Raw genomic sequence first — 27429 nt, forward strand, 5'->3', positions numbered from 1 at the left:
TAATGATTTGGAAACTGACATGTATACTGAACTGAATAACTCAGTGTATGGTACATTTCCAGTTCAAGTTTCTCACTATCAGGGAGAAAAGATTCAGAAAAGCAAGGGAGGGGGGCTAGAATGAAATCTGAGGTCCTGGATTATTCAGACTTCATTGTGAGCCCATGTTTAGCTTAATATACATACAGATGGGAGACACAGAAGTCACCATGGAGCTGTGTGTGGATACACAGATACACAGTTTAGTATCCATAGAGAGGGCATAGAAGTAGTGATATCTTAGTAACAAGCACACCCAGCACCTAGATCTTGTTTTCTGAACTAATTAGCTGAACGGCTAATTGTGGGGATGGGGCAAATAAGGCCCAAGATGATCCTGGATCATTTTTTTATAGTGCCAGAATGTGAGGAAAAGTGGGAGGATGCCAAGGAGACATAACAGCAAAACTGAAACAACTTCCAAGGATCATAAGCAAAACCAAGCAAACAAATGACTTAGTATTGAATTGTACTCTTCCCTGACAGAGGTGGAGCTTACTTCCTCTCTGCTGAAGTAGGGACTGGATATAGTGACACATAGTGCATAAAGCATGGACAAATGAAGTTGGTAAAGTACCGCTTTAATCAAGTGATCAAGGTTGAAGAGCATCTACAGTGAGTCACAGTATTGCCATGTGTGATGAAAAGACAGCTTCACTTATGTGTCCTGTTCCCCAAGCCTAGAACCTCAGTCAAATCATGGGAAAAACATCAGGCATACCTAAACTGAGGACAATCTACAAAATGCCTAACTGGCATTACTACAAAATGTGAAGGCCTTCAAAACCAAGGAAAAGTGAGAAACCAGAGAGGACTAATGATGACATATTTAATGTAAAAAAACTATATGCACGGGGGTGGGGGGGTTTGCCTATACTACCATCTAAAATTTTTATTTGTTTTTGTCGGTCATGGGGCTTGAACTCTGGGCCTAGCTCAAGGCTAGTGCTTTACCACTTGAGCCTTAGTGCCACTTCTGGTTTTCTGGTGGTTTATTGGAGATAAGAGTTTCATGGCTTTTCCTGCTCAGACTGGCTTTGAATCTTGATCCTCAGATCTTAGCCTCCTGAGCAGCTAGGCTTACAGGTGTGAGCCACCGGAGCCTGGCTTTATGCTACCATTTTTGCATAATTGTTAAATTGTTTAAAAAAAGATATGCATATTTTAGATTCCAACAGTTCCTTGTATTTTCCCAACTGAAGTTCCTCCCTACTGTTTAGCATTATTCCCCATGCTGGGTCAGGGAAAATCTGTTTCTTCAGTAAAATACTTTCACTTCATGAACGTGTTACAGTATTAAATGAGGTAATTCATGACAGGACCCAGCATGTGTGTGAAATGGTGACTCATATACATTGGGACCCCCTTCCACATTCAGTCCACAAGGCTTCTGATATGTGTTGTGCCTACTTTTGGCTATAGTTCTTTCTCATACACAAGACTGACAAGATCTAGACCCCTCCCTTTCCAAGGCTGATCCTTTCTCACCAGCTAGTAGCTGGTGTAGATCATGGAAAGGATCTTCAATCTACTGAGTTTTATTTTTTAATTACATACATTATTATCTTATCATTAAATATATTTAGATCATCAGACCTTTAAGAAATGTAAAAAAAAGGTTACATTGTAATAATTACAACTCATTGCAAGGGTGAATAAACAACATACAGCCTTCTGTAACTGTTTACAGTCAGAATCCCTATGAGGTAGCTATTATTATTGGTAGTTGAAAGAGATTAAGGCTCAAAGAAGCTAAGTCTTTCCTATAATCACACAAGTAGTTAGTGGTAAAGATCCCAGTTAGCTAAACTAGTTAGTGGTAAACATTCAATCTATGTTCTTCATCTCCCCCATGTGATTGGCACATTCCCTTGACATTATCCATCACACAGGTCCTGCCAGCCAGCTCGCTTCTTTAGTTCAGATACCCAGTCAGAGTTGTCATCCTCCTCCTCAAAATCTCTGTGGAAAAAAGAAGTTGGGTTGATAAGCCTCTATGTCACAAGCACAGTGTACATTTGTTGATGGATTTGAAATAGAACACTGCCATAACAATAAAGTTTTATTGAATAGACAAAAAATTGTTAGTCCTTTAAAAAAAGCACTTATTTCACTGATTCTAATCTTTTTTTTTAAATGTAAAATCTAATATATGGTGGTACATGGCTGTTAGCCCAAGGCAGAGGCAGAAGGATAATGAGTTCAGTTACAAATACATATAAACAAATAAACATAAAAACAAGTCCAAGTTGAAATATTCATGCAGGGCTTAGCCAGGAATTCTATAATAAAATTCTAACGTATTTCTCATGGCCAAAGATGAAAACATATACTCATTCATGATAAAAAAAAATCATAGGACAAGGTTCTATTAAATCTGGAAGCAATATGGTATAATATGGTATGAACATCCATACACACACAGAGACACAGGCAGGCAGGCAGGCAGGCAGGCAGGCAGGCAGGCACACACACACACACACACACACACACACACACACAAGTTTTCTAAAAAGATTGCAACATACGTGTCCTCCTCATCTAGCCTAGGTTCGAGTCTCTCTGGATCCAAAATGACAGAATCATGATCTCCATCAACACTGTCTGATATTTCTTCTTCAGACAGAGGGCCTTTAAAGAATTCTTCTGAACCTTCAGAGGAACAGAAACAGAAAATATGCCAATTACTTATTTGTGAGATGGGCTCTTTCTATGTTGTTCAGTCTGGTCTTAAATTCCTGGATAGGTCCCACCTGGCTCTCTTAAGTGCTACAACTACTACCAGAGTCATAGCACCTAGCTAAATTGAGCCAATTCAAGCATGAAAAAGGGCAGGGAAAAAATCCACAAAGAATTAACACAAAAAATCTTCAAATATAAAAACCTATATTATATCCTGGGCAATACCCTGTTTCAAAGGTAAAACTATTTTAAAAGGTGTTGGGGTGTAGCTGAGTGACAAGAGTGCTTTCCTATCATGAGTTGGGCTCTGGATTTAATCTCCAGTACCACACATACCCACCCACACATGTATACACGCACAGGGTCACACATACACACATACACCACCACCAGCACCACCAATACCAATACCAACACCAACACCACCATCAACAAAAAGAAAATAAAAACCCTACCATATACAAAAACATTAAAACCTACTTGTGGAGATTGGATTGCAGTTAATTTTTCCCCTTTGAGTTTTCCCCTCCCTAGCTATCACAACAAACAAAAGAAAAGAAGGAAAATTAAAAGGTAGGCTACATGTATGCTTGCTTGATTGTATTCATTCATTCATTCTACAGTGTTGGGCATCAAATCTAGGGCCTCTACCTCTGAGATACACCCCATCTCATGTACAATTTTTAAAAAACTTTCCAGACAGTGATTACACTTAGACTTTTTGTATATAAGACAAACACCTAACAAAAAACACAAACTAAAACTTTATAAAAATTATTTCAAGAGGAGTGATACATCTTCTAACAGTGAATTTCTTTCTTTTTTTTTTTTTTTTTTGGTCGGTTGTGGGGCTTGAACTCTGGGCTTGGGCGCTGTCCCTGCGCTCTTCAGCTCAAGGTGAGCACTCTACCGCTTGAGCCACAGCATCACTTCCAGTTTTCGAGTGGTTTATTGGAAATAAGAGTCTCACGGACTTTCCTGCCCAGGCTGGTTTTGAACTGCAATCCTCAGATCTCAGCCTTGTGAGTAGCTAGGATTACAGGCATGAGCTACTGGCACCCGGCCCAGTGAATTTCTTAATATGACAAAGACATCAGACTTCACCTTTGGACCAGAAACAAAATCCAAGACCTCTAATTGCTAAATCAAGACTTGTAGCCAAATATCTCACAAAATGCTACCATGTCATTCTCCCAGAAAATGAATTCCTTATCATTCAGGGCAGAAAATGTGTTTTACTCTTTTTTCTTGCAGTGCTGAAGCCAGAGCTTTGTGCACGCTGAGCAAAAGAATTCTATGGTGTGTGTGTGTGTGGGGGGGGGGGGATTGGGTGGGGGATGGGGGGAGGATGGGAAGGGATGGGAAGGGGAAACAAAGGAGGAGGCTACAATGCTTGATAAGAAATGTACTCATTATCTGGCCCATGTAATTGTAACCCCTCTGTACAGTATTTTCACAAAAAAATAAATAAAGATAAAAAAAAAAACAATTCTGTGGTTGAGCTACATTTCAAGTGGTGCCCCCTCAAAAAAAAAATCTTAACCTATGTTAGGCACTCAATAAACATTAGCCAAATAAACACATACAAGTAAAATTGTTGCAACAAATTAAAATAAGCTCTCTAATGAGCAAGTAAGTAAAGCAGTTCTGTGAGAATTTTTTTTATAACAGCTTAAGATTAGCTAGAAAAGATTCAAGAACACCTAACATAATTTTAAAGTCATGGTGTACGAGAAGGTAAAGTGGGGAGTTATTTTATAGGTACAGCCTTAAATTTACAAGGTTGAAAGAGTTTTGGAGACCAGTTAGAACTCACTAAAAATGTGCTTAATCTTTTTTTTTTTTTGGGTCCAGTCGTGGGGCCTGAACTCTGGGCCTAGGCACTGTCCTTCAGCTCTTCAGCTCAAGGCTAGCGCTCTACCACTTGAGCCACAGCGCCACTCCCAGCTTTTTTCTTTTTGCTTATGTGGTGCTGAGGAATCGAACCCAGAGCCTCAGGCATGCAAGGCAAGCGCTCTACCACTGAGCCACCTTCCCAACCCAAAATGTGCTTAATCTTACTGAATTATACACTTAAAAGTGAGCAAGAGGATTAATTTTATGTTATGTATATTGTACCATACTTAAAAACCAATCAGACAATTCTATGATGATATAATAGAAAAAATTACCTGGTCTATATATCGTGTACGTTTGGAACGCCAGGCTGAGATCAGCACCTTTAAGGATGTTCAACACAGTGTCAGGGGTCTTTCTGAGCCACTGCTTACGGCTATTATTTTCACTGTACTTTATTACAGAACCACCTGGTTGTGAAAAGGTAAAAATCAGTGCCAAATAAAAGATGATTTCCAGCACCTACCTTCCAGATCATTTTTAAAAGTTTATTGTATCTGTCTACCTATCTGTCTGTCTGTCTGACTTTGTATAGCCCAGGCTGTCTGGAACCCTATAATCTTACTGCCTCAGCTTCCTCAGTGCTGGGACTACAGGAGTATACCACCACACCAGCTTTATACTTGACTCTCACTAAAATCTATTTCACTGGCCAACATGAGTGTGCTTTGATGTAACACCAAATGTCCTCCAGAGTGATTACAAAACAAAAACAAAACATGCCAGGCTCAGGTTTGTAATCCTAGATACTCAGGAGGCTGAGATCTGAGGATCAAGGTTCGAAGCAATCTGAGGCAGAAAAGTCTGTGAGACTCTTTATCTCCAATTAACCTATGGCTCAAAGTGGTAGAGTGCTAGCCTTCAGGGAAAAAGCTCAGGGACAGTTCAAGCCCCAGGGACAACAACAACAAAAAGGCCTAGCATAGTGAGTAACTATTAGGATATGTTCCATAATAAAATGATAATAAGGGTTACACACCCTTAAACCAAAGATATTTTAAAATTAAATCTGCACTGAACAGGTACTGCCTCTTTTCCTATCATCATTTCCTAAACAAAATAATTCATTAATTAATATAGCATTTACACTGTTTTAGGTATTAAAAGTAATATTAGGATTATTTAAAGAGGAGGTGGATGGGTTGTATGAAAATACCATGTATGCCATTCTATTTCAAGAATTTGAGCATCTGTGAATTTTAGTATCTGCAGCCAATACCCCAAGATAACAAGTGCCATACCTATACTAACCTCTGCTTTCCTCTGCTGGTAAACTGGAGGTAAGGATAGATGCATTTTCTAAAGCTGCAAGAGCTGCATTCGGCTCATTTCTCTCCCAATGTCTCCTGTGAAGGCTTGGTGAACTAGCTTTCTTCAGATGGTCTGGCTGATTGCCTGATTCTAAAATACGATAATGTAGTGCCATACATATGATTATTCATCTCAACAAAATAGGAAGCCTTTCTTTTCTCTTTCAAACTCATATCTAGCAACAAATAATAGATCAACCCTGGATGAATCATAGACAAAATTTAAAAAAAATAGTATGCATATAGTTACATATTACATGATGCACAACACACATAATATACAAATATACACACAGTTTACTATACAGTTTATGGTCAGCAACAAGCAAATACCACTTTTCCTAATGCCTCTCACTGATAAATACTATTGTTTTGTTTTAGAGGTGCTAGGGACTAACTCTGAAATCTGAACATTTGTTCTATGTGCTCTACCACTGGGCTACACTTCTCATCTCTAACTTCCCCAGTGGGCAAATCAAAGATCAAATATTCCTCTAACATTTCATAAATTACTGTATAGGCAAATACACATCTACCTGTGTACTTACTAATGATACCTCCCAAGACCCAACTCTCCCCTTAAGTAATGAATAGCTTACCTTCTTTCCCTCTGGTTAGTCTCCTCAAAGTACTTTTAACTGAATTTGTATGAGTACTTTCTAAATCAGTATGGCTACTCTTCCTACTTTGTTCTTCCTCTTGCTTAAAAAAAGGATTTAAAATATTGATTAAAAATGCAGCACAGGAAACAAATATTTAGCTATTTTGATTTTAAACAAAAGCTAATGAGTTAGCATGCATAGTCACAGAACCTCAAATATGTGTATGTGAATAGCAATATACATTATATACATGCATATTAGCAACTATTTATTCACATATATGTATATATAGTACACACATATTAATAAGCATTAATACCAATTGTTAAAATGTAAAGAAGATATATAAAAATGACAGATAGGTTGAGTTTTGTTTTGTTTTTTGGTTGTGGAGTTTGAACTCTGGACCTGGGTGATGTCCCTTAGGTCTTCAGCTCAAGGCTTAGCGTTCTACCACTTGAGCTATATAGTGCCACTTCTGGTTTTCTGAATGGTTTATTGGATATAAGCATGTCATGGACTTTCTTGCCCAGGCTGGCTTTGATCCAATCCTCAAATCTCAGCCTCTTGAGTAGCTAGGATTATAGGCATGAGCCACCAACACCCAGATTAATATGTTTTTATTGAAAAAAAAATAAAACATTGAAAAAAGTCAAAATGGTTGCTGTATTGAGCTAATACCAAAATGACTTATTTTATAAAGTGGCTTTTAGTGGAAAACAATATTCTAAAGGTATGGCACTTTGATAATAGGTGCTAATGGCTCATGCCTGTAATCCTAGCTACTCAGGAGGCTGAGCTCTAAGGATCATGGTTCAAAGCCAGGCTGACCAGGTAAGTTCATGAGATTCTTAAATCCAATTAACCACCAAAAAGCTAGAAATAGAGCTAAGGCTCCAGCCTTGAAAAAAATGGTTCCAGAGACAGCACCTAGGCCCTAAGTTCAAACCCCAGGACCAACACACACACACACACACACACACACACACACACACACACACACACACACACACACACACACACACACACACACACACACACACACACACACACACACACACACACACACACACACACACACACACACACACACACACACACACACACACAGAACATGAACATAACAAGGAAATATTGGGGAGAGGCAGCAAGTGGGAGGTGGGAGGGAAAAAGGAGAAGAGGCAGAATCAAAGTACATTGTATGTACATACACAAAAAAATAAAAATAGAGATCAAACATTCATCTAGAAAATGGATTAATTTCTGTATATGCTACAACATGGATGTACTTTTAAAACCTTATATAATGAAGTAATCCAGACATAAAAGAATTCCATGTATATGAAATAACTACAGTACACAAATTCAGGGAGACAGAGTGGGCTAAAGGCTATCAGAGGTGGGGTTAGGTTTAGAGTTAGGTAAGTGAGAAATTGTGTAAGATAGGGTGTTTGGGGGTGATTAAAATAAATTCTGGAAAGCCAAGCGCCATTGATTGTATTTGTAATCCTAACTACTTGGAAGGCTGAAATTGGAAGGCCAGCAGAAAGTTCATGAGAATGCTATCTCAAGCAATAAGGATAATAGCACAGTCTTGTTATCAAAGGAAGAGGAAGAGGAAGATTTCAGCCCTCCAGCAAACAGCAACCCCCATCTAAAAAATATGGAAAGCCAAAAGGGCTGGGGGCATGGCTCAAGTAATAGACTACCTGCTAGGCAAGTACAAATCTCTGAACCCAAATCCTAGTACTACCAAAACAAAACAAACAAAACACAAAATTTGGAATACAGAGTAATAATGGCTGGCCACTATTATAAATGCCAATCAACATTAGTACACATCAACTAAAGTGGTATATTTTACCACAATAAAGAAAAAAGCCAAGCCAGGTGCTGGTGGCTCACACCTGTAATACTAACTACTTGGGAGGCTGAGATCTGAGGATCGTGGTTCAAAGTCAGCCCAGGTAGGAAAGTCCATGAGACTCTTATCTCCAATTAACTACCAGAAAAACAGAAGTTGGTACTGTGGCTCAAAGTGGTAGAATGGTAGCCTTAAGCAAAAAAGCTAAAGGACAGCACCCAAACCCTGAGTTCAAGCCCCACAACCGACAAAAGAAAAACCAGACTAAACAAGGTTTTCATGACCAAAGGCAGGACAAAGTCCCTTTATCTTTTTAAAGTATGTTTTATTGTTGTTAGAAAGGAGATGTACAGAGAGGTTACAGTTATAGAAATCAGGTAAAGCATGCATTTCTTTTTTGGACATTGTCACGACTTCCCTCATTTCCTTCACAAACAACATAAATGATGATCTAAAGGGATTCAGAACAGGACAGGACAACAGCAACCCACTACTTCACCTGTGAAACGATGATGAATTTGACTGAAGAGACCAGATCAGAGGCCTTGAAACATCTCACAGGACCTAAAGAAACCTGACCCCCTAAAGAAGCATGTTTTATAAATTTAATTTATAAGCAACTTACCATCTTGCTTGCTTCATTTCCCAAAGCCATCCTGAGTCTACTGGAGTCTGCTTAAAAATAAAGAGAAAGAACAAAGAGAAAGTGGAAGGCCCACTTCATTAACTTTCAGCTGCGATCTGAAGAAAGTTTGAGAAACAAAAGAGGTTTAAAGTCAAATGCACAAGTGTGAGCCTGGCTAATGTGTAACAGTTTGAACAGGAATGTTGAAAAAAAGCTGTTTCTGCTACATCAGTCCTTTTCAGTTTATTCTATTATCTTTAGATAGTGTATAAAGGGGTTTCAGTACATCACGTCAGTTAATAAGTATATTGTGCTGCATTCTTCCTAATACTAAATTCTGAGACACTGCTGTTTATTTATGCCAACCCATTTAGCACTACACAGTAATAGACTATATATACTTGAAATTCTCTATTCTCTTTAGCACACACTATTTAGTGGCATCTGGAGTCCTCACAGCTGTCATAGCAGGTGGGACAAATATCTCTCTCAAGAAGGGATGCCTGACTGCTTATCACACACAGAGAAGCAGCAGGAGTGGCAGAAGAACTCTGACAACTGGTCCCTTTGGGAGGAATGGCTCCTGCTTCATTTTTCTTTGGCAGAGCTCTTCATCATGCTTCTAATTCACCCAGCATTTAAAAACTTACCATCGCTGTTCATCTATGATGACAGGCACTGAGATCATAAGAGTGAGCATATTACCTGTCCTCATGTTTGCTGTACTGTTTACAGACCACACAGGGTGCCAATATGGTGGGATTTCACCAACTTTTTTTATTCCTCTGAGATAATGAGACTGTACTCTAACCAACTGCTTTCAACTTTTCTTCATCTTGTCTTGGCTAGTGTTTCCTACTACCCAAGATGAGAACAAAAGCTATAAATAAAATAAAACCAACACAAGCCCCATGACCAACAAAAAATAAAGTAAAAAATAAAACCAACATCAACACAACCTGGTAAAATAAAGTATCTGGCTACTTCTTAAATAATGGAGAAAAAAGTGGATTCTAAGACTGAAGGGTTTATTTGGCCTTTTGTCCTTATTCCTGAAGTAGCCTTGGAATAGCTTCAAAGCAAGAAAGGTAGAAGAATGTAATCCTGAGACACTATAGGCCTCAGAAAACAAATTCTCTTTTTCTCTGATCTTTTTCTTTCGACAGCTCCTTGTTTGTCTCAGAGTTAGCCACAGAAACTGTGATTTCTCTTCCCCAAAGTAGTCACCAAAACTAAAAATATACTTTACATCTTCTCCCACTTTTCTGGCTTGGGTCTCCATACCCTCATCTCCCTCCCTCTCTTATGTGATTATGTAATATAGAGCAGAAGACTTGTGTGAGGGAGGCTTCCTTTACAATCAGGAAGATGGCCCAGCAGGATTTGGACAGCACTGACTGGGTTCCCCAACTCAATCTATTAGTATCAGATCAGATCAGAGCTGTTATTAATAAAAATAATTATTATTCTTATTATTAGTATGAATAATTATTAGTAAGAATGCTTGACAATGATTTGGTCATGCTTATGCAACAAGGGCTCAACAAAAAGTCAAAAGGATCAGGGAGCACTTCTAGATCCCTGGCTATGTGGAGACTCATAGGCAGGTGATCAAAAACTCATCCAAGAGGGTGGTAGACCCCTGCTCCACAGGGACAGAAGCTCTGGGGGTCCAAATCTTTCCGGACTCCACTCTTTGGGTCTATTCATCTGATTGAAGAATTCTTTAAACTTTTCTATAAGTTTTCTGTAAGCCACTCTATTAATTCCAAAAGAAGGAATCATGGTAACCCCTATATGTAGCTGGTCAGAAACTCTGGAAGTCAGACTTGCAACTGTGGTCTAATGTGAGGCAATTTGTATGAGCCTCCTTTGGGAGTTTACCCAATGGTCCTTGAGAAACTTGGAGACATATTTTTCCATAAAATTAGTGTTGTATTTTCATAGATTCCTACCTCAGTCTACAGAAAGTCTTCTACCTAAATCATAACAGCTGTAGTAATTATGGTGCTAATATTAGGAGATCTGGCATCAGAGTACCATTGCCATGTATAATAAAGCACTAATATGACAAATTCTTTCCATCACTAACCTATCCAATCTAGGTTCTAAAATACAGATAATTATGTCTAAAATAAAAGAAATTTTGGTTTGAAGAATATATCTGATAATCACTTCTAATAACCTGAAAAAATCACTTTTGTCTTTTCTTTACTATTTTTAACAGAACTTAAATGCTTACTCTTTTTCCTTTGTGTATGATGCTCACATATTTCATCTCGTATCTGTTCTCCATATTCTGTAATGATCTGAAATTTAAGGTGGAGAGCTTCAAGACACTTTTCTTTAGACTTTGCCTTCATGTCATTTCACTACCCACATTCTTCTGATTTTATTTTATTCTGCTTACCTTATTTAAAGATGAAACATTAAAAATACCTCTTAAAGAAACATATAAAGGAGTTGAGTACATCACAGCTCTTTGGGAAGCCACAGGCAAGATTCTGAATTTGAGTCCAATTTAGTAGAAACATGTTCTCAAAACAACAAAACTAGGCACTTGGCTCATGTCTGTAATCCTACCTACTCAAGAGGCTGGGATGTGAGGATCATAGTTCCAAGTCAGCCCAAGCAGTAAAGTCCATGAGTCTCTTATCTCCAATTAGCCAACAGGAAATAAATTAGCCAATTAGGAAATAAAGTTGTGGCTCAAGTGGCCCTAGCTTTGAACAAAAAAGTTCAGGAACAGTGCCCAGGCCCTCAGTTCAAACCAGAAAACAGAAACAACCAGAGTACCAGCCTTGAGCAAAAATGCTAAGCAAAAGTACAAGGTCCTGATTCAAGCCTCACTACCAGCACACAAACACCCCTTCCACTTCTGCCCATACACAAAAATCCAGCCATGTAGTAGTAACTCACACCTATAATCCTAGTTACTTAGGATACTGAGACCCAAAGGATTGAAGTTTGATGACATCCTGGGCAGAAAAGTTCTTGAGACTCCATCTTCAAAATAATAGAGTGCAAGCTGAGCAAACGGCACAAGTACAAGGCCCTGAGTTCAAACTCCAGCACCCATGAAACAAAACAACAAAACCAAGCAAACAGCAAAAACTATAGAGAAAGGAGAGAAGTGTAGTGTACTTAGCATGCTTAAAGTCCTGAGTTTGATTCCCAGCACCAAATTAAAAAGAAAAAAGGACACTACATAAATGAAAGTACATATAGGCAGAAAGACACAAACTGCTGACTATTCTTGGAGAATGGCACTGTGGGAGGAAGAAGAGAGAAATATTTGAATTCACTCCTGAATAATTCGATTTTTTTTTCCTATGGCACCAGTCCTGAGGCTTGAACTCAGTCCTGGGCATTGCCCCTAAGTTTTTTAAGTCAAGGTAGCACTCTACCACTTGAGTCATACCTCCACCTCCAGATATTTTGGAGATTAATTGGAGATAAGAGTGTCATGGACCTTCTGGCCTAGGCTGGCTTCAACCCATGATCATCAGATCTCAGCCTCCTGAGTAGCTAGGTTTACCAAAGTGAGCCACTGGCGCCCAGCTTCACTAGAATTTTGATAATGAGCACCATATTCCTGAAAGTTGGCATCGTACCTCAGCAGGTAAGCACATCTGGACCAATGGAGCTAAGCTGCGTCTGGAGAGCAGTGTGGTAGCCGAAGGGCGCTGTGAGGGGTTCCGCTTAAACATTTGCTTGATGAGATACTGCAGTTCATAGGAATAGTGAGATGGCAGTGGATGGATGGAACCTTGGCATATTTTGAGGATAAGAGTCTTCCAACTATTTGCCTGAAACTGAAAAGTTTAAAAGAAAGAAATACTAGTATATGTCTGAGACAAGCAGAAATAGTTAGATAAGTTGATGTTAGGCGAAATGAACCCCAAGATAAGTATTCAAATGTTTTTTTCTTTCTTGCAATTGTTTCTAACATATTTATAAGATGATTTCTTTGTTGTTTTGTATGTCCCTTTCCCACGGTATAACCCGTTTTCACTGTATTTGATGTTGGTATAATTTGTGGAGGGGAAGGGAAAAAACAAATTGTTTAAATAGGGATACAGGTGGACCCATTGCAGCAATGAGATGTACAAGACGTTATGTCGAAAAACCAACTTTACAACTTTGGCAGGCCGGGGGGGGGGGGGGGGCTGGGATGGGATGGTAAGGGGAAACAAAGGAGGAGGCTACAATGCTTGATAAGAAATGCACTCATTATCTTGCCCATGTAATTGTAACCTCTCTGTACTGTACAGTATTTTCACAATTAAAAAAAGAATTTTAAAAGGTAACACAGAAAAAAAAAAAACTGGGAATCAGACCAGCTGGATTTTATATTCATATAACCTATCTTAATTTTATAAATGGTCTTGCTAACTGGTCACTTTTCTTTTTAGAAGTGTTGATTCAACAAAAACGTAATAGGGATCAGCTTCATGACAATTGTCCTATATAATAAACTACTTCCAAAGAGCAGGAGGAGTTTTTTTTGTTTTAATTTGAATTTTATTATTGCTAATAAAGGGGTCATTTTTAGTATGATTAAGAGTCATCTGTGCCTTTTTTTAAAATAAGTTTTTTATTGTGACAATACTATACAGAGGAGGGGTTCCAGTTACATGAGCAAGGTAATGAGTACATTTCTTATCAAGCATTGTTGTCTCCTCCTTTGTTTCCCCTAGCATCCCTTCCCTCCCATTTCCACAAGTACACTCCCTTCCCCCCACCCCCTTCACCTCCGGACCCCTCCCCCCGCCTAAATTATAAAGTTCGTTTTTTGACATAGAGTCTTGTACATCTCATTGTTGCAATGGGTCAACCTGTATCCCTATTTAAACAATTTGTTTTTTCCCTTCCCCTCCACAAATTATACCAACATCAAATACAGTGAAAACAGGGGTTATACCATGTGAGAGGACATACAAAGCAACAACAACAAAAAAAAATCAAGTGGTATCTTATAAATACGTTAGAAGCAATAGCAAGAAAGAAAAAAACACTTGTGTCCTTATCTTGGGGTTCATTTTGCTTAACATCATCTTATCTGACCTTTTCTGCTTGACTCAGACAACTACTAGTTATTACAAATAAGGGAAACCATGGGGCCTATGTTTCTTTGTGTGTGTGTGTGTGTGTGGGTCCGGTCGTGGGGCCTGAACTCTGGGCCTGGGCGCTGTCCTTCAGCTCTTCAGCTCAAGGCTAGCGCTCTATCACTTGAGCCACAGTGTCACTTCCAGCTTTTTTCTTTTTGCTTATGTGGTGCTGAGGAATTGAACCCAGGGCCTCAGGCATGCAAGGCAAGCACTCTACCACTGAGCCACCTTCCCAGCCCCCGGGACCTATGCTTCTTTGGGCCTGACTTACTTCACTTAATATAATTTTTTCCAAGTTTTTCCATTTCCTAACAAATAAGGCAATGTCATTCTTTCTGATGGAGGCCTAGAATTCCATTGTGTATATATAAAACATTTTCTTGATCCATTCATCTACTAAGGGGCATCTGGGTTGGTTCCATATATTAGCTATGGGTAAATAATGCTGCAAGAAACATAGTTATGCTGGTAGCTTTAGCATGGTCTTGTTTATGATCATTCAGGTAAGTGCCCCAAAGTGGGATTGTTGGGTCATAGGGGAGCTCTATGTGGAGTCTTTTGAGGAACCTCCATACTACTTTCCAAATTGGTTGAATAAGTTTATACTCCCAACAACAATGCAGTAGGGTTCCCTTCTGACCACATCCCCTCCAGCATTTGAGTTCTTGATTATAGCCATTCTAACTGGGGTGAGGTGGTATCTCAATGTTGTTTTGATTTACATTTCTTTTATGGTTAGAGGTTGAGCATTTCTTCATGTGTCTATTGGCCATTCTTATTCCTTTTCAGAGAAGTTTCTCTTTAAGTCTTTAGCCCACTTATTTATTGGGCAGTTGTTTGTTTGAGGATTTGTTGTTGGGGGATTTTATTTTTTGCCTTCTAAGTATATTTTAGATATGAGACCCTTGTCTGTTGTATAGCTAGTGAAGATCTCCCAATCCGTGGGCTTTCTATTGATCTTGCTAGCTATGTCCTTTGCCATGCAGAAGCTCTGCAACTTCTTGCAATCCCATTTGTCCAACCTTTCTTTGACTTGTTGTGTTTCTGGGTCTCTATTGAGAAAATTTCAGCCTGTGCCTAGGATACCTAGGGCTTCTCCTATTCTGTCCTGTAATGTTTTCAGGGTGTCTGCTTTAACTCCAAGGTCTTTGATCCATGTGGAGTTGATTCTTGTTCAGGGTGATATATGAGGATCTAGCTTTAGTTTTCTACTTGTGATTAACCAATTTTGCCAGCACCACTTACTGAAGAGGCTGTCTTAGGAGGAGTTTTTAAAACTCTTTTTTGTTTAATTATTTCTTAGGGCTGGGGCTTGGCTCAAGTGGTAGAGTATCTTCCTACCAAAGCCAATATCCCCAATTTTTTTCTTAAAATATATAGAAAAAATACCTTTAAGGAAAAGTTTATTTCTCTATTTCATACATATTTCAGATGAAAAGCGAAACTAGCTGTTAAAAGGGAGTTTGAAAATGGCACAGCCACTCTGGAATATACATAAGTGCTCCTCAAACTATTCCATAAAATAAAAAGGGAAGAGCAGGGTGTGGTGGCACAGGACTGGAATCTTAGCAGCACTAGTGGGCTGAGGCAGGAGGATCATAAATTCAAGGCCAGTCCGGGCTTCATAGCAAGTCCTTGTGTCAACACACACACACACACACACACACACACACACACACACACACACACACACACACACACACACACGAAAGGAAAAAGGAATATACCAATTTATTTAATGAACAGTAATGTAAAAAGCCTTGGTTAAAATACTTGCAAATCAAATCCAACAGTTCATGAAAAAGATCATAGATTACCTGTAATCGTATCTGTTCAGGAGTCAGAAATAGGGGATATTGTAACTTTTACATTCAGACAAGTCAAGGCAAAAATTATCAGATCCCATCAATAATCTGGGTGTGATATCACACACCTGTCATATTAACCATAGGAAGGCATAAGTGGAAAGATAGTAGTCTAGACTACCTGAGGAAAAAGCTTGAAAAATAGTTTGGAAAAATAACTAAACCAAAAAGGTCTGTATGAATACAAACCCAGTACTGCACCATACATCATGAGCAAAGATGGTTCAACATTTACAGATCAAATAAATGTAAAGTGACAGACAGATAGAATCAAGGAGGAAAATTATATGATTATCTCAAAAGATGTAGAAAAAGTCTTTGAGAAAATTCAACATCCTGTCATGATTAAAGCCTTGAGCAAACTACAAATAGAAGGCTCCTACCTCAAAACTCATAAAAGCTATTAACTACATATCGACAACCAACATCGTATAAATGGGGAGAAAGCATTTTCTCTAAAATCAGAAATGAGACAAGGGTGTCCACTCTCCACTCATATTGAAATAGGACTTGAATCCTTAGCCATAGCAATAAAGACAAAGTATTCCTATTTGCTGATGATATGATCCTATACTTCAAAGATGAAGTCTCCACCAGAAAACTCACAGACTTGATAAACATTTTCAGCAAAGTCAGAATACAACAATCCTACAAATTTCAGATTCTTTTCTTTTTCTTTTCAAGGCCTTGTGGTTGCTATTTAAATACTCTATCCCCATTCCTAACCAGTAGTTTTTCTATTTATCAGTAACAACCATGCTAACTAAGAAATAAATAATACCTTTAAAATACCCAAAAAAGAAAGGAAGGAAAAGAAATAAGGAAAGGAAGAAAAGAAAGAAAGAAGAAGGAAGGACCTATGAATAAACCTAACCAATGAGATAAAAGACATCTATGATGAAAACTATAAACACTAGGAGAAAGCCGGTGCCGGTGGCTCACACCTGTAATCCTAGCTACTCAGGAGATCTGAGGATTGCAGGTCAAAGCCAGCCTGGGCAGGAAAGTCCATGAGACTCTTATCGCCAATAAAAACTACTAGAAAACTGGAAGTGGCGCTGTGGCTCAAGCGGTAGAGAGCTCGCCTGAGCTGAAGAGTGCAAGGACAGAGCCCAAGCCCACAGTTCAAGCCCCACGACCGACAAAAACAAACAAACAAAAATACTAGGAGATGGAAAGACTGCCTAAGTTCATGGATTGGCAGAATTAATATTATGAAAATGGCCATATTCATAAAGGCAATCTACTGAGTCAGTGCAATCCTTATCAAATCCCAATGATATTCTTCACCAAAATGAAAATACAATCCTAAAATTTATATGGAAGTATGAAAGATTCTAAGTAGCCAGAGTAATCCTGACCAAGTCAGGTATTAGTGCTGGACCTACTATAATACCTGACTTCAAATTATACTACAGAGCCATAGTAACAAAAAAAAAGCATGGTACTGGTACAAAAACACAGAGACCAATGGAATAGAGTAGATAACCTAGAAACAAATGCACAAAGCTACTGACAGCTGATTCTCAACAGAGATGAAATAAACATATGCCAGAGAAAAGACATACCCTTCAACAAATGGTGCTAGGGAAACTGTATCTCTACATGTACGGGATTCAAACTAGATTCCTAGCTCTCATCCTGTACAAAAATCAATTCAGAATGATCAAAGACATTATTTTAAGATCAGAAATTTGAAAGCCAATAGAAGAAAACACATCAAGTGCAAGAATAGGCAGCAACTTTCTGAACAAGAAGAAGTGACAAATGGGATTGCATCAAATTAAAGTTTCTACACAGCAAACAATAATTACTCAAGGGAAGAGACAGCCTATGGAATGGAAGAAAATCATTGTAAATTATTCATCCAACAGAGAATTAATATCTAGACTATATAAGAGACTCAAAAATCAAATACTTCAAAATAACTCAAATAGTATCAACTAATAGACAAATGAATTGAACAGATAGTTCTCAAAAGAAGTACAAATAGCTAGGTGCCAGAGGTTCATGCCTGTAATCCTAGCTATGCAGGAGGCTGAAATCTGAGAATCAGGGTTCAAAGCCAACCCAAGCAGGAAAGTCCATCAGATTCTTATCTCCAATTAGCTGCCAGGAAACTGGAAGTTAGTGCTGTAGCTCAAAATGGTAGAGCTTTAGCCTTGAGTGAAAAAGGTAAAGGATAGTATCTAGGCCCTGAGTTCAAGTCCCATGACGGATAAGTATGTGAAAAAATGTTCAATATTTTTAGCTGTAAGGTAAATGCAAATCAAAACTACACTGACATTCCAGCTCACTCCAGTCAGAAGAACTATAAGCAAGAAAACAACAAAGGTTGGCAGGACATGGGTGAGAAGGAACCCTTACACACTATTGGCAGTAATGTAAATCAGTACAGCCACTATGGAAATTAGTGCGGAACTTCTCAAAAAACTAAAAATAGAAATACCAATGATCCAGCTATATCAATGCTGGGTATGTACCCAAAGAAATCAAAGTCAAGATACAATAGAGTTCATAGAGTACCAGTCCCAATAGCCAAGTTACAAAATAAGCCTAGGTGTCCACCAATGTCTGACTAGATAAAGACATTATGGTATACATGCACAATACAGTATTATTCTACCATAAAGAAAAAAAAATTTGCAGGAAAATACATAGAATTGGAGTGAAGTGAAATGAACTAGACTTAGAAAGACAATTATGATGTTTTCTCTCATATGTAAAATCCAAATTTAAAAAAGTGTTTCTGAAAGTAGAAAGGGGTCTAATTGGGAAGGGGAAAAGAATTAGTGAGAGGGGAGAGGGAGACTAAGAGGGTACTAGAGGGATAGATATGATCAAATTAATATACATGTACAAAATAAAGAAATCCCTTATAGTATACAATTAACATATGCTAATAAAAATCATCAACAGAGAAAATTTTATGTTACATGTATTTAACAACAAAAATATCAGGCTGGGAATGTCACTTAGTGGTAGAGTGCTTGCCTTTCATGCATGAAGCCCTGAGTTCAATTCCTCAGTACCACATATACAGAAAAAGCCAGAAGTGGCTCTGTGGCTCAAGTGGTAAGCATTAGCCTCAAGCTGAAGAAGCTCAGGGACAGTGCTTAGGCCCAGAGTTCAAGCCCCAGGACTGGCAAAAAAAAAAAAACCCAAAAAACCAAAAACTAAACTAAACAAAAAATATCAAAAAGAAAGAAAAGCTACACATAGAATGGAAGAAACTAAACAATAAACATTTCCTATTATTACACAATTGTATCAAGGCAGAGATAATAATAGCAAATGAAGTGTGTATAATGAATTTGTCCTAGAAAGAAAACTGCCTATTGGGATTGGCTTCTTTCTTAGGCTCAGCAAGATATAACCACACACAGCTATTTCTTTGTGTGCACCATACTTACTGGATGTTTAAGGGTACACAGTTCATACAGAATGCATCCCAAGGACCAGATGTCACTGGAGGAGTAAAGAAATAACATATCAAATGGGCTATGAGTTATAGGATAAGCATTTTCTAACAATGAAAAACATAAATAGTATCCTACCTTTAATAAGTATCACAAGTAATTCTTAGGTATTAAGATAAAACGTACAATCATGTTCATGAGAAATCTCCCTGCTCTTCAAAATCTACCACTGCAAATCAAGATGCATTAATAACACTTCATAGCATTTGGGAATTCAGTAGCAAGAAGGAATCTGTATAGACTCAGATTATCATAGATGAAAGGACTCTGCAGACACTGGGGGCAGCTCCCATCAGACTGTCCCACACACAGCAACATCTGATGGACAGCTCTCTGTCTTAGTAGTCTGTTCCCTTCTAGTGGATAATATACCTTCTTGTTCATTCATTCATTGATTTTGTAATGGTCCCAAGGCTTGAACTCAGGGCCTCGGTTTTGTGGTTTTGTCCCCTTTTCTGGCTCATTTGGTGGTTAATTGGAGATATGAGCCTCACTGACTTTCCTGCTAGCTTCCAACTGTGATCCTCAGATCTCAGCCTTCCAAGTAGATAGGACTACAAGTGTGAGCCACAGGATTCTGGTTATACATTGCTTTATTATAAGCTAAGTGGTGCCTATCAGGACTTTTCTCCACCCTCTATATTCCAAAACAAAGAAAACAAGCCAGTACATTCTTCCACAAAAATAGCTCTTCAAAATCAGGGACATTCCATAGTAGGCTCCTCATACTACTTCTTTGTGCTAACTCTACTAGATACCATCTCAGACTTTTTCCTCTCTGATACTCTCAGTTTAACTTTTTATCAACTACTTCCTTTAGCTTTTAATTTTTTGAAATTGCAAACCTACAGAAAAGTTGAAAAGGTGTAGCTAACCTTACCTAAAATCTGTAACCATCATTTGCTGTGAACATGTGCTATCTCCCTTTTCTCTGTTTATCTGTGGATACCAGATATATGTCATTTGTATCTCCCACAATAACACTATTTTTAAAAAATTTTTATATCCAAGCAGGCTATAAGACCAATCTCCAAACAGTCACCTTACCTTTTATTATTATAAGGCAGGTTTTCCCAAATTTCTGGTGGCACATAATAAGGTGTTCCCACATATGTACAAGCGAATGCCATCGGACTAAAACCACAAAAAGGCACAAAATGATTACAGAATATTCCTGGACATGGGTGCTCTGCTTATATTGCTATAATAAAAGAGATATATACTTGGAGAGAAGACGGGCAGATCCAAAGTCTCCCAATTTCACTTTTCCATTTTGGGTGAGGAAGACATTCTGCATCAAAAAAGGAAAAAAAATGTTTTCATCATTCAAACAACAACTCCAAAGAGACCCTCAAAGCCTGCTGCTGATGGTTAGAAACGCTGACAGCTACACATGTCTCTGTTGAGAATTCAGGATGACTACTGTTAAGTCTAACACACATGGTTCAGATTTCATCAGAGCTGATCAACAGACAAGGAACCTGTACCAGGGTGACACCAAGTGGCAGATCCAGGTGCTGACCATTTCATTTCCTATAGGAGAACATAGCAACTTTGTCAGTGGGCATTAAAAGGTCTAGGGACAAGCTGGGCACCATCAGCTCACATCTGTAAACTTAGCTACTCAGGAAGTTAAGATCTGAAGATTCTAGTTTGAAGCCAGCTCAAGCAGACAAATTTGAGAGACTTGTCTCTAATTAACCAGCAAAAAGCTCAAAATGAAAGGTGTGGCTCAAGTAATAGAACTTTGAGCAAGAAAGCCAAGTGAGAGTGTTGAGGCTCTGAGTTCAAGCCTCAGTACCAGTAGAAAACGTATATTAAATAAATAATAAAAGATTCAGGAATGTACTAACATATACAACAAAGTATATTTCAATTATTTTTTCACAGAAAGTATAAATATTAGGTCAAAGTAAGTTGCAAAGATCCACTGTACCGTCAGTGACTACAGTTAATATAAGGTGTTATTTACAATGACAGAGTAATTTTACTTATTAATTTATGTATTTACTTGGATGGAACTTAGTGCCTTACACATGTTGAGTTGGCCTTTTTACCACTGACCTACACTCCCAGTTCAAGAGTAGAACTTAGGATTGGGAATGTGGCTTAGTAGTAGAATGCTTGCCTAGCATGCATGAAGCTCTGGGTTTGATTCCTCAGTACCACATAAACAGAAAAGGCCAGAAGTGGCGCTGTGACTCAAGAGGTAGAGTGCTAGCCTTGAGCAAAAGAAGCTCAGGGACAGTGCTCAGGCTCTGAGGTGAAGCCCCAGGACAGGGAGGAAGAAAGAAGAAAGAAGCGGGGGAGGAGGAGGAGGAGGACGAGGACGAGGACGAGGACGAGGAGGAGGAGAAAGAGGAGGAGGAGGAAAAGGAGAAGGAAGAATAGAAGGAGGAAGAGGAGGAGGAGGAGGAAGAGGAGAAGAAGGAAGAGGAGGAGGAGGAAAAGGAGGAGGAGGAGAAGGAGGAGGAGGAGGAAGAGAAGGAGAAGAGGAGGGAGAGGAGAAGAAGGAGAAGGAAGAGGAGGAGGAAGAGGAGGTAGAGGAGGAAGAGGAGGGGAAAGAGAAGAAGGAGAAGGAGAAGGGGAAAGAGAAGGGGAAGGGGAAGGGGAAAAGGAAGAGGAAGAAGGAGAAGGAGAAGAAAAAAAAAGTGGACCTTAAATGTTCTAACCACAAAGTAGTACATAAAATTATAGATATGTCAACTGACATGATTTAATATTACACAGAATATATATTTATATATAGATCAAAACCTGTATTTGACACTATTATTTTTGTCAATTTTGTCTTAAAGCTAAGTGAATTAAAAAAATTTTATCTTTAATTGTACAAAAGACGTGCCATATAATAAAATAGCTTATGAATATAATGCATCTTGATCAGTGTCACCCCCTTCAACATTCTCATCCCCTTTCTGCCCACCCCTCTCATACTTTTTGTAATTCTGTGATCTATACAATGAATTCTTGGCAACGATATCCCTCCCCTCCTTTCTCATTAGTGTACTTCTCTCCCCATGGCCCATCTCCCCTTGCATGTACCAATTTCCTAGTGTTCATTTTGTTGAGTTTTGACTTAGTCTTTCTAAAAGATTACAATATTTGAGTTCTCCATAGAGTCTATTATACTTCAGTTAATTTATTTGTAACCACTTACATACCACCCAACGTGTTTACTTACAGATTTATAGGTACATGCTATCTACCACAAACAAGGAAAACTATGTAACCTCTGTTTCTCTGGGTCTGAGTTACTTCACTTAATATAATTTTTTCCAACCCTTTCCAATACTGAAGGAAAATGTTTAATTTTTAAAAAACACCTAATTGTAGCCAGGCACTAGCAGCTGACACTTATAATCCCACTACTTGGGAGAATGAAATAGGAAGGAATACAGCTTGAGACTGTCTCAGAAAGGAGATTCAAGAGAACGCAACATGATAGAAGAAGTGATCATGGTGTATACCTGTTATCCCAGTTAACAGGCTATGCTATGGCAGAAAACATAAATGGAAGAAACACAGTCCAGCATGACTTGGGGAAAAAAAAGTCAATGGAATCATTTTGGATCCTTTTCTGGGCCCCAAAATGTATTTTACTCACTTTGGACTTGATATCCCTGTGCAGCACACGTTTCTTATGAATGTGATTTACTCCGAGGCACATTTGTGTAAACCAATTAAGTATCTGTAAGCAAACAATAGGCAATATCTGTAAAAATGTGGTATCTGGTTTGCGTTCACCCAAAATTCTAAAGAACTAGCTACAGACCTTATTTAACCAGATTTTAGCTGTGTATTCAGGACTCTTGAAAAAATACATGGAAAAAAACTGTAATTCCTATGGTTTGTTCTTTTAGAAGTATTTTGGAGGTGAGAGTCCTACAGACTTTTCTTCCTGGACTGGCTTTGAACTGCAGTCCTCATATCTCAGCCTTCTGAATACCTAGGATTACAGGCATGAGGAACCAGCATCCAGCCAGTGACTCAATTATTTAATTTATAAGTGCATTTGAAAATATTTTTGTTGGTTAAATAAAAGAAAAATACAGTGGAATTTCACCGTTTATGGGGAAAGTTGCTTCTGAACTTTGAGAGAAACATATTAAGCCAATATCTTACCATATCTTCAGGAAATAACTTCCCTTTTTGCTGTTTAATCTTCTGCATTAGATCTCCTCCCTCACAATATTCCATCACAATATACAGATGTCCTTCAGCTAAAACAAATACAAGACTCAGTTGGAGAGCCAGAGAAACTATAAATCAAATTAAGGAGTGGTCATATCTGGGAAGGTTCATATTTACCTTCAAACGATTCTTGAAAGGCCACAATATTGGGGTGTTTCATTTTGGCTAACAGAATAGCCTCCCTCCTAGAATTCTGTGATCCAGAGAAAGACTGGGAAAAAGTTCAAACAAGAGTAATTTAATATTGAATTTTAAAATCTACTCCACACTACTATTCAGTGTAGTTTGTACAAGTCAGCATTGTGTGCAGGTTTATAAAACTGTACTTTGACTTCAAAACAAAGTACAAGATTTTTCAACTATGCCTATGCCTCTTGCATGCTTAAGCTGATGATTTCATTGTTTTGTGCTGTTTTTCGATTTCTTGATAGAAATCGAAACTTAGAGAATATAAACTATAGGCTGGGAAGGTGGCTCAGGGGTAGAGTGCTTGCCTTGCATGCATGAGGCCCTGGGTTTGATTCCTCAGTACCATATGAGCAGAAAAAGTCAGAAGTGGCTTTGTGGCTTAAGTGGTAGAGTGCTAGCCTTGAGCTGAAGAGCTGAGGGACAGCGCTCAGGCTGATTTTAGCCCCCATGACCAACAAAAAAAAAAGAGAGAGAGAGATAGAGAATATAAATTAGTCTTAATATTTGCATAAGCATCATTTGACTTGGAAAGCCAGGTATGCCGTTGAAAATAGTGTATCCTAAAAGAAAAGCCAGGGATTTTGTATGGTTAATGTCAGTATTACTTTAACAGCCACTGGCCCAGATAAAAAGAATATAACCAGAGAATAGACAAAAGCAATAATCAAAAGTAAGTAATTATCCTTAATCTATGAGAAATGGAATTTTGAGACTTAGCTTATAATCAAGAAACTGCCACAGGGCCTGGAGGTATAATATAGCTTAGTGGGAGAGTGCTTTCCTAGCATTTGTATAGTTCTGACTTAGAGCCACAGCAAAAGAAAGAAGGAAAGAAGAAAGGGAGGAAGGAAGGGAGAAAGGAAGGAATGGAGGGAAGAAAATGGAGAAAGGAACATGAGGCAAGGAAGGCAGGCAGGCAGGAAGAAAGGAAGGGAGGAAGAGAAGGAGGGAAACTAACTTCAGCACAAAAGCTCTGAGACCAGCAGTATCAACAATTTAGAACATGTTAAAAATGCAAATTATAATGTCTACTCAAATTTATATCCAAAAGCAGTAGGAAAAATGCTTCACACTATGGGAACTTTATTAAAATATAGTTTTAAAAATCTTGATTAAAAAGTCTATTAAACCATCTCCACAATATGGACTCATTCATCAAAAAACTACAATACATATCAATAATTAGGATGCAGGGAATTAAGACCTATAAACTAATCCACAGAGTACATTTTCTCACAAGTTTTGCATTTTAATTTTTTGTTCTTCACTAGATATTTACGTTCTTTCATTCATCAATAATATTGCACCTGAGTTGCTTGTGGTAAAGGTTTCCTATACTGCTAGGCATATGAAACTAGAAATTATAAACAACTAACACACTGAGATAAAATAAACCATATATATGGGCGATTTTTCACTTTCATTAATTATACCATCCTAAGAACTCTATAAACTATATCAAGCCCTTATAAAGCTAATGAGTAAACTGGTGACAGACGTCACAGAAAGAAGAAAAGGAATGTTAACTACCAAGAATATGCCTACAAATTGCAAGTTCACTGTCAGTGTGAAGTATGAACATTAGCAGTAACCTTAGGAAGCCTTATTTCTTTCATGGCAAACATCTGACTTCTGCTTTCCTGACGAACCAAAAGAGCCCTTCCAAAGGAACCCTCGCCAATCACTCTCAGGACTCTGTAGTCATCCATGCTGGGCACCTGCAGCTGGGCAGCTGGCTCCACTCCAAAAGTTCCCATCAGATCTCCTAAAATCATTAAACACAGAAACACGTTCAGCTTCCTGGTATTCATTTTGTAAACTCTTAAGTTGTTCTAAGGAGTTATACCATGGGAATCCACCCCTGCTATATACCAGTTAATCAGTCTGTATATATATTCACATGACACTCTACACATTTACAAATGTTTATAATTTAGGTCTAACTTTTACATATGAGAGAAACCATGTGCCCTTTGTCTCTGAGCCTGACTTACTTCACTTAACATATTTTTTCCAGGTTCATCCATTTCTCTGCAAACAACATAATATTCTTTCTGATGGCTGAGTAAAATTCCATACATATATACATGTCAGTTTATGACTATAATGTAACTTGATCAGTGCTGTCATGTTACCCCTTCCACCATCTTCTCCCATATCTTCTAACTCCACCTTCTCTACAAGTTACCTGGTACTATTTTCACCTTTGTACATTGAATATTAAGACTGCATTTGTACTCTCTTCCTCTATTTGTCTGCCCTCCCTCCTTTTTAACTATATATTATATACAGGTCAAATATATATGCATATGTCAAAATATATATCAAATATATACATCTAATACACATATATAAATGTATATGTGTATATATGTAGGTGTATACATATATTACATATGATTACATTTAGTCCTTTCTACCACATTTATTCCCACCCACCACCCCCCTTACTCAGTATTACAGCCAATAATATGTAGGCCTGAATAAAATTTGGCAAAGTAGGTTGCATATTCATATATATTTATATACACAATATATTACACAAGTATATACATACATGGGCATGTGATATATGAATATTTTATATATAGTATATACAGGTATCTATTCTGTATATAACATATATTAAAATTATTATACCCCCATACATACAGTATATATAAAGTGATGGGCAATTGTCCCCATCACAAGTGAGGCAGATCTCGCTAGGAGTGCACACGGTAATGCATCCACGCGAGTAGGCATGAACTTGAACTCCAGCTCCGCGCAGCCGGTCCAGTTCTACCCGCACCCGCGCGCACCGGCACGCACCCCTACGCCAGGTTCACCGGTGGGGGCAAAGGGCGGGCAGGCCCAACAGAAAAGCGGAGTGGGCGCCCGGCCCAACGTCCTGAACCCCTGTCCCATTCGCCCCAAACCGGTGCGCGCCACCCCAGTCCCAGGCTCCCGCCGGGCCGCCCTTTCTCCACCAGGTCCCCGAGGCGGGTAGTGGGGCCCAGGCGTCCCCTCACCCACCTCCAGGACGCTCGCGTCAGCTCCCCAGGCAGGAGCGCTTCCGTGGGGCGGGCCCAGATGGGTCGTCTCTCTGGTTGTCAGCTTAAGGAGGCTACCAGGATGCGGCGGGAGGCGCTGTTTTCTGAGTGGCCGGGCTTATGAAGAGCACGCTTTAAAGCAGTTGTTCTTACACTGCTAACAATGCTAATAATATTGAGGCAAAGTGGCCCCTGGTAACTGTGGCAAGTAGCCCAGGTATAGATGTTTCATGGAGGCAATGTCACTTCTAGCACTTACTAGCTTGGGCAAATGTGGAAGGCAGAATTCATGTCCACTCTCCACCCCTCGAGATGGCTACTCACTGAAACCTCTGCATTTGTTCCCTTACATGGCAAAGGGATATTAAGATTGCAGTTGCCAGACATGGCGGCACACACCAGTAATCCTAGCACTCCTGAGGCTAGTTACTAACTTGATCTCAAGTTTGAGGCCAGCCTGTGTTATATAGCAAGAAGCTGTCAAGAAAGAGAGAAGGGGAGGGGGGAGGAAGGGAGGGAAGGAAAAGAACGGTTACAACTG

The 27429-nt window shown here is 38.8% G+C and overlaps 1 protein-coding gene across 3 annotated transcripts; it reads right to left on the reverse strand.

Annotated features, from left to right (window-relative positions):
- Positions 1 to 171: 171 nt before the first annotated feature.
- On the reverse strand, positions 172 to 26920 carry LOC138805025 (serine/threonine-protein kinase Nek3-like). Of its 3 annotated transcripts, none has more exons than XM_069989591.1 (16): positions 26872 to 26920; positions 25449 to 25621; positions 23785 to 23878; positions 23599 to 23696; positions 23081 to 23164; positions 20697 to 20764; positions 20521 to 20607; positions 19408 to 19462; positions 12633 to 12833; positions 11261 to 11327; positions 9019 to 9068; positions 6527 to 6629; positions 5869 to 6018; positions 4893 to 5027; positions 2568 to 2691; positions 172 to 2001 (listed from the first exon to the last, which is right to left on the reverse strand). In XM_069989591.1, the coding sequence occupies exons 2-16, from the start codon at positions 25611 to 25613 to the stop codon at positions 1917 to 1919; spliced, it is 1566 nt and encodes a 521-aa protein (XP_069845692.1). In that variant the 5' UTR covers positions 25614 to 25621; positions 26872 to 26920; the 3' UTR covers positions 172 to 1916. The 3 variants fall into 3 exon arrangements, with proteins under 3 accessions (XP_069845692.1, XP_069845693.1, XP_069845691.1); XM_069989592.1 differs by lacking the exon at positions 26872 to 26920 and adding an exon at positions 26509 to 26815 and having other exon boundaries at positions 9019 to 9065; XM_069989590.1 differs by lacking the exon at positions 26872 to 26920 and adding an exon at positions 26509 to 26815.
- Between the last annotated feature and the right edge of the window lie 509 nt (positions 26921 to 27429).

This window comes from Dipodomys merriami, unplaced genomic scaffold (genome assembly GCF_024711535.1).
Source record: "Dipodomys merriami isolate MVZ:Mamm:240054 unplaced genomic scaffold, mDipMer1.0.p SCAF_380, whole genome shotgun sequence".
NCBI lineage: Eukaryota > Metazoa > Chordata > Mammalia > Rodentia > Heteromyidae > Dipodomys > Dipodomys merriami.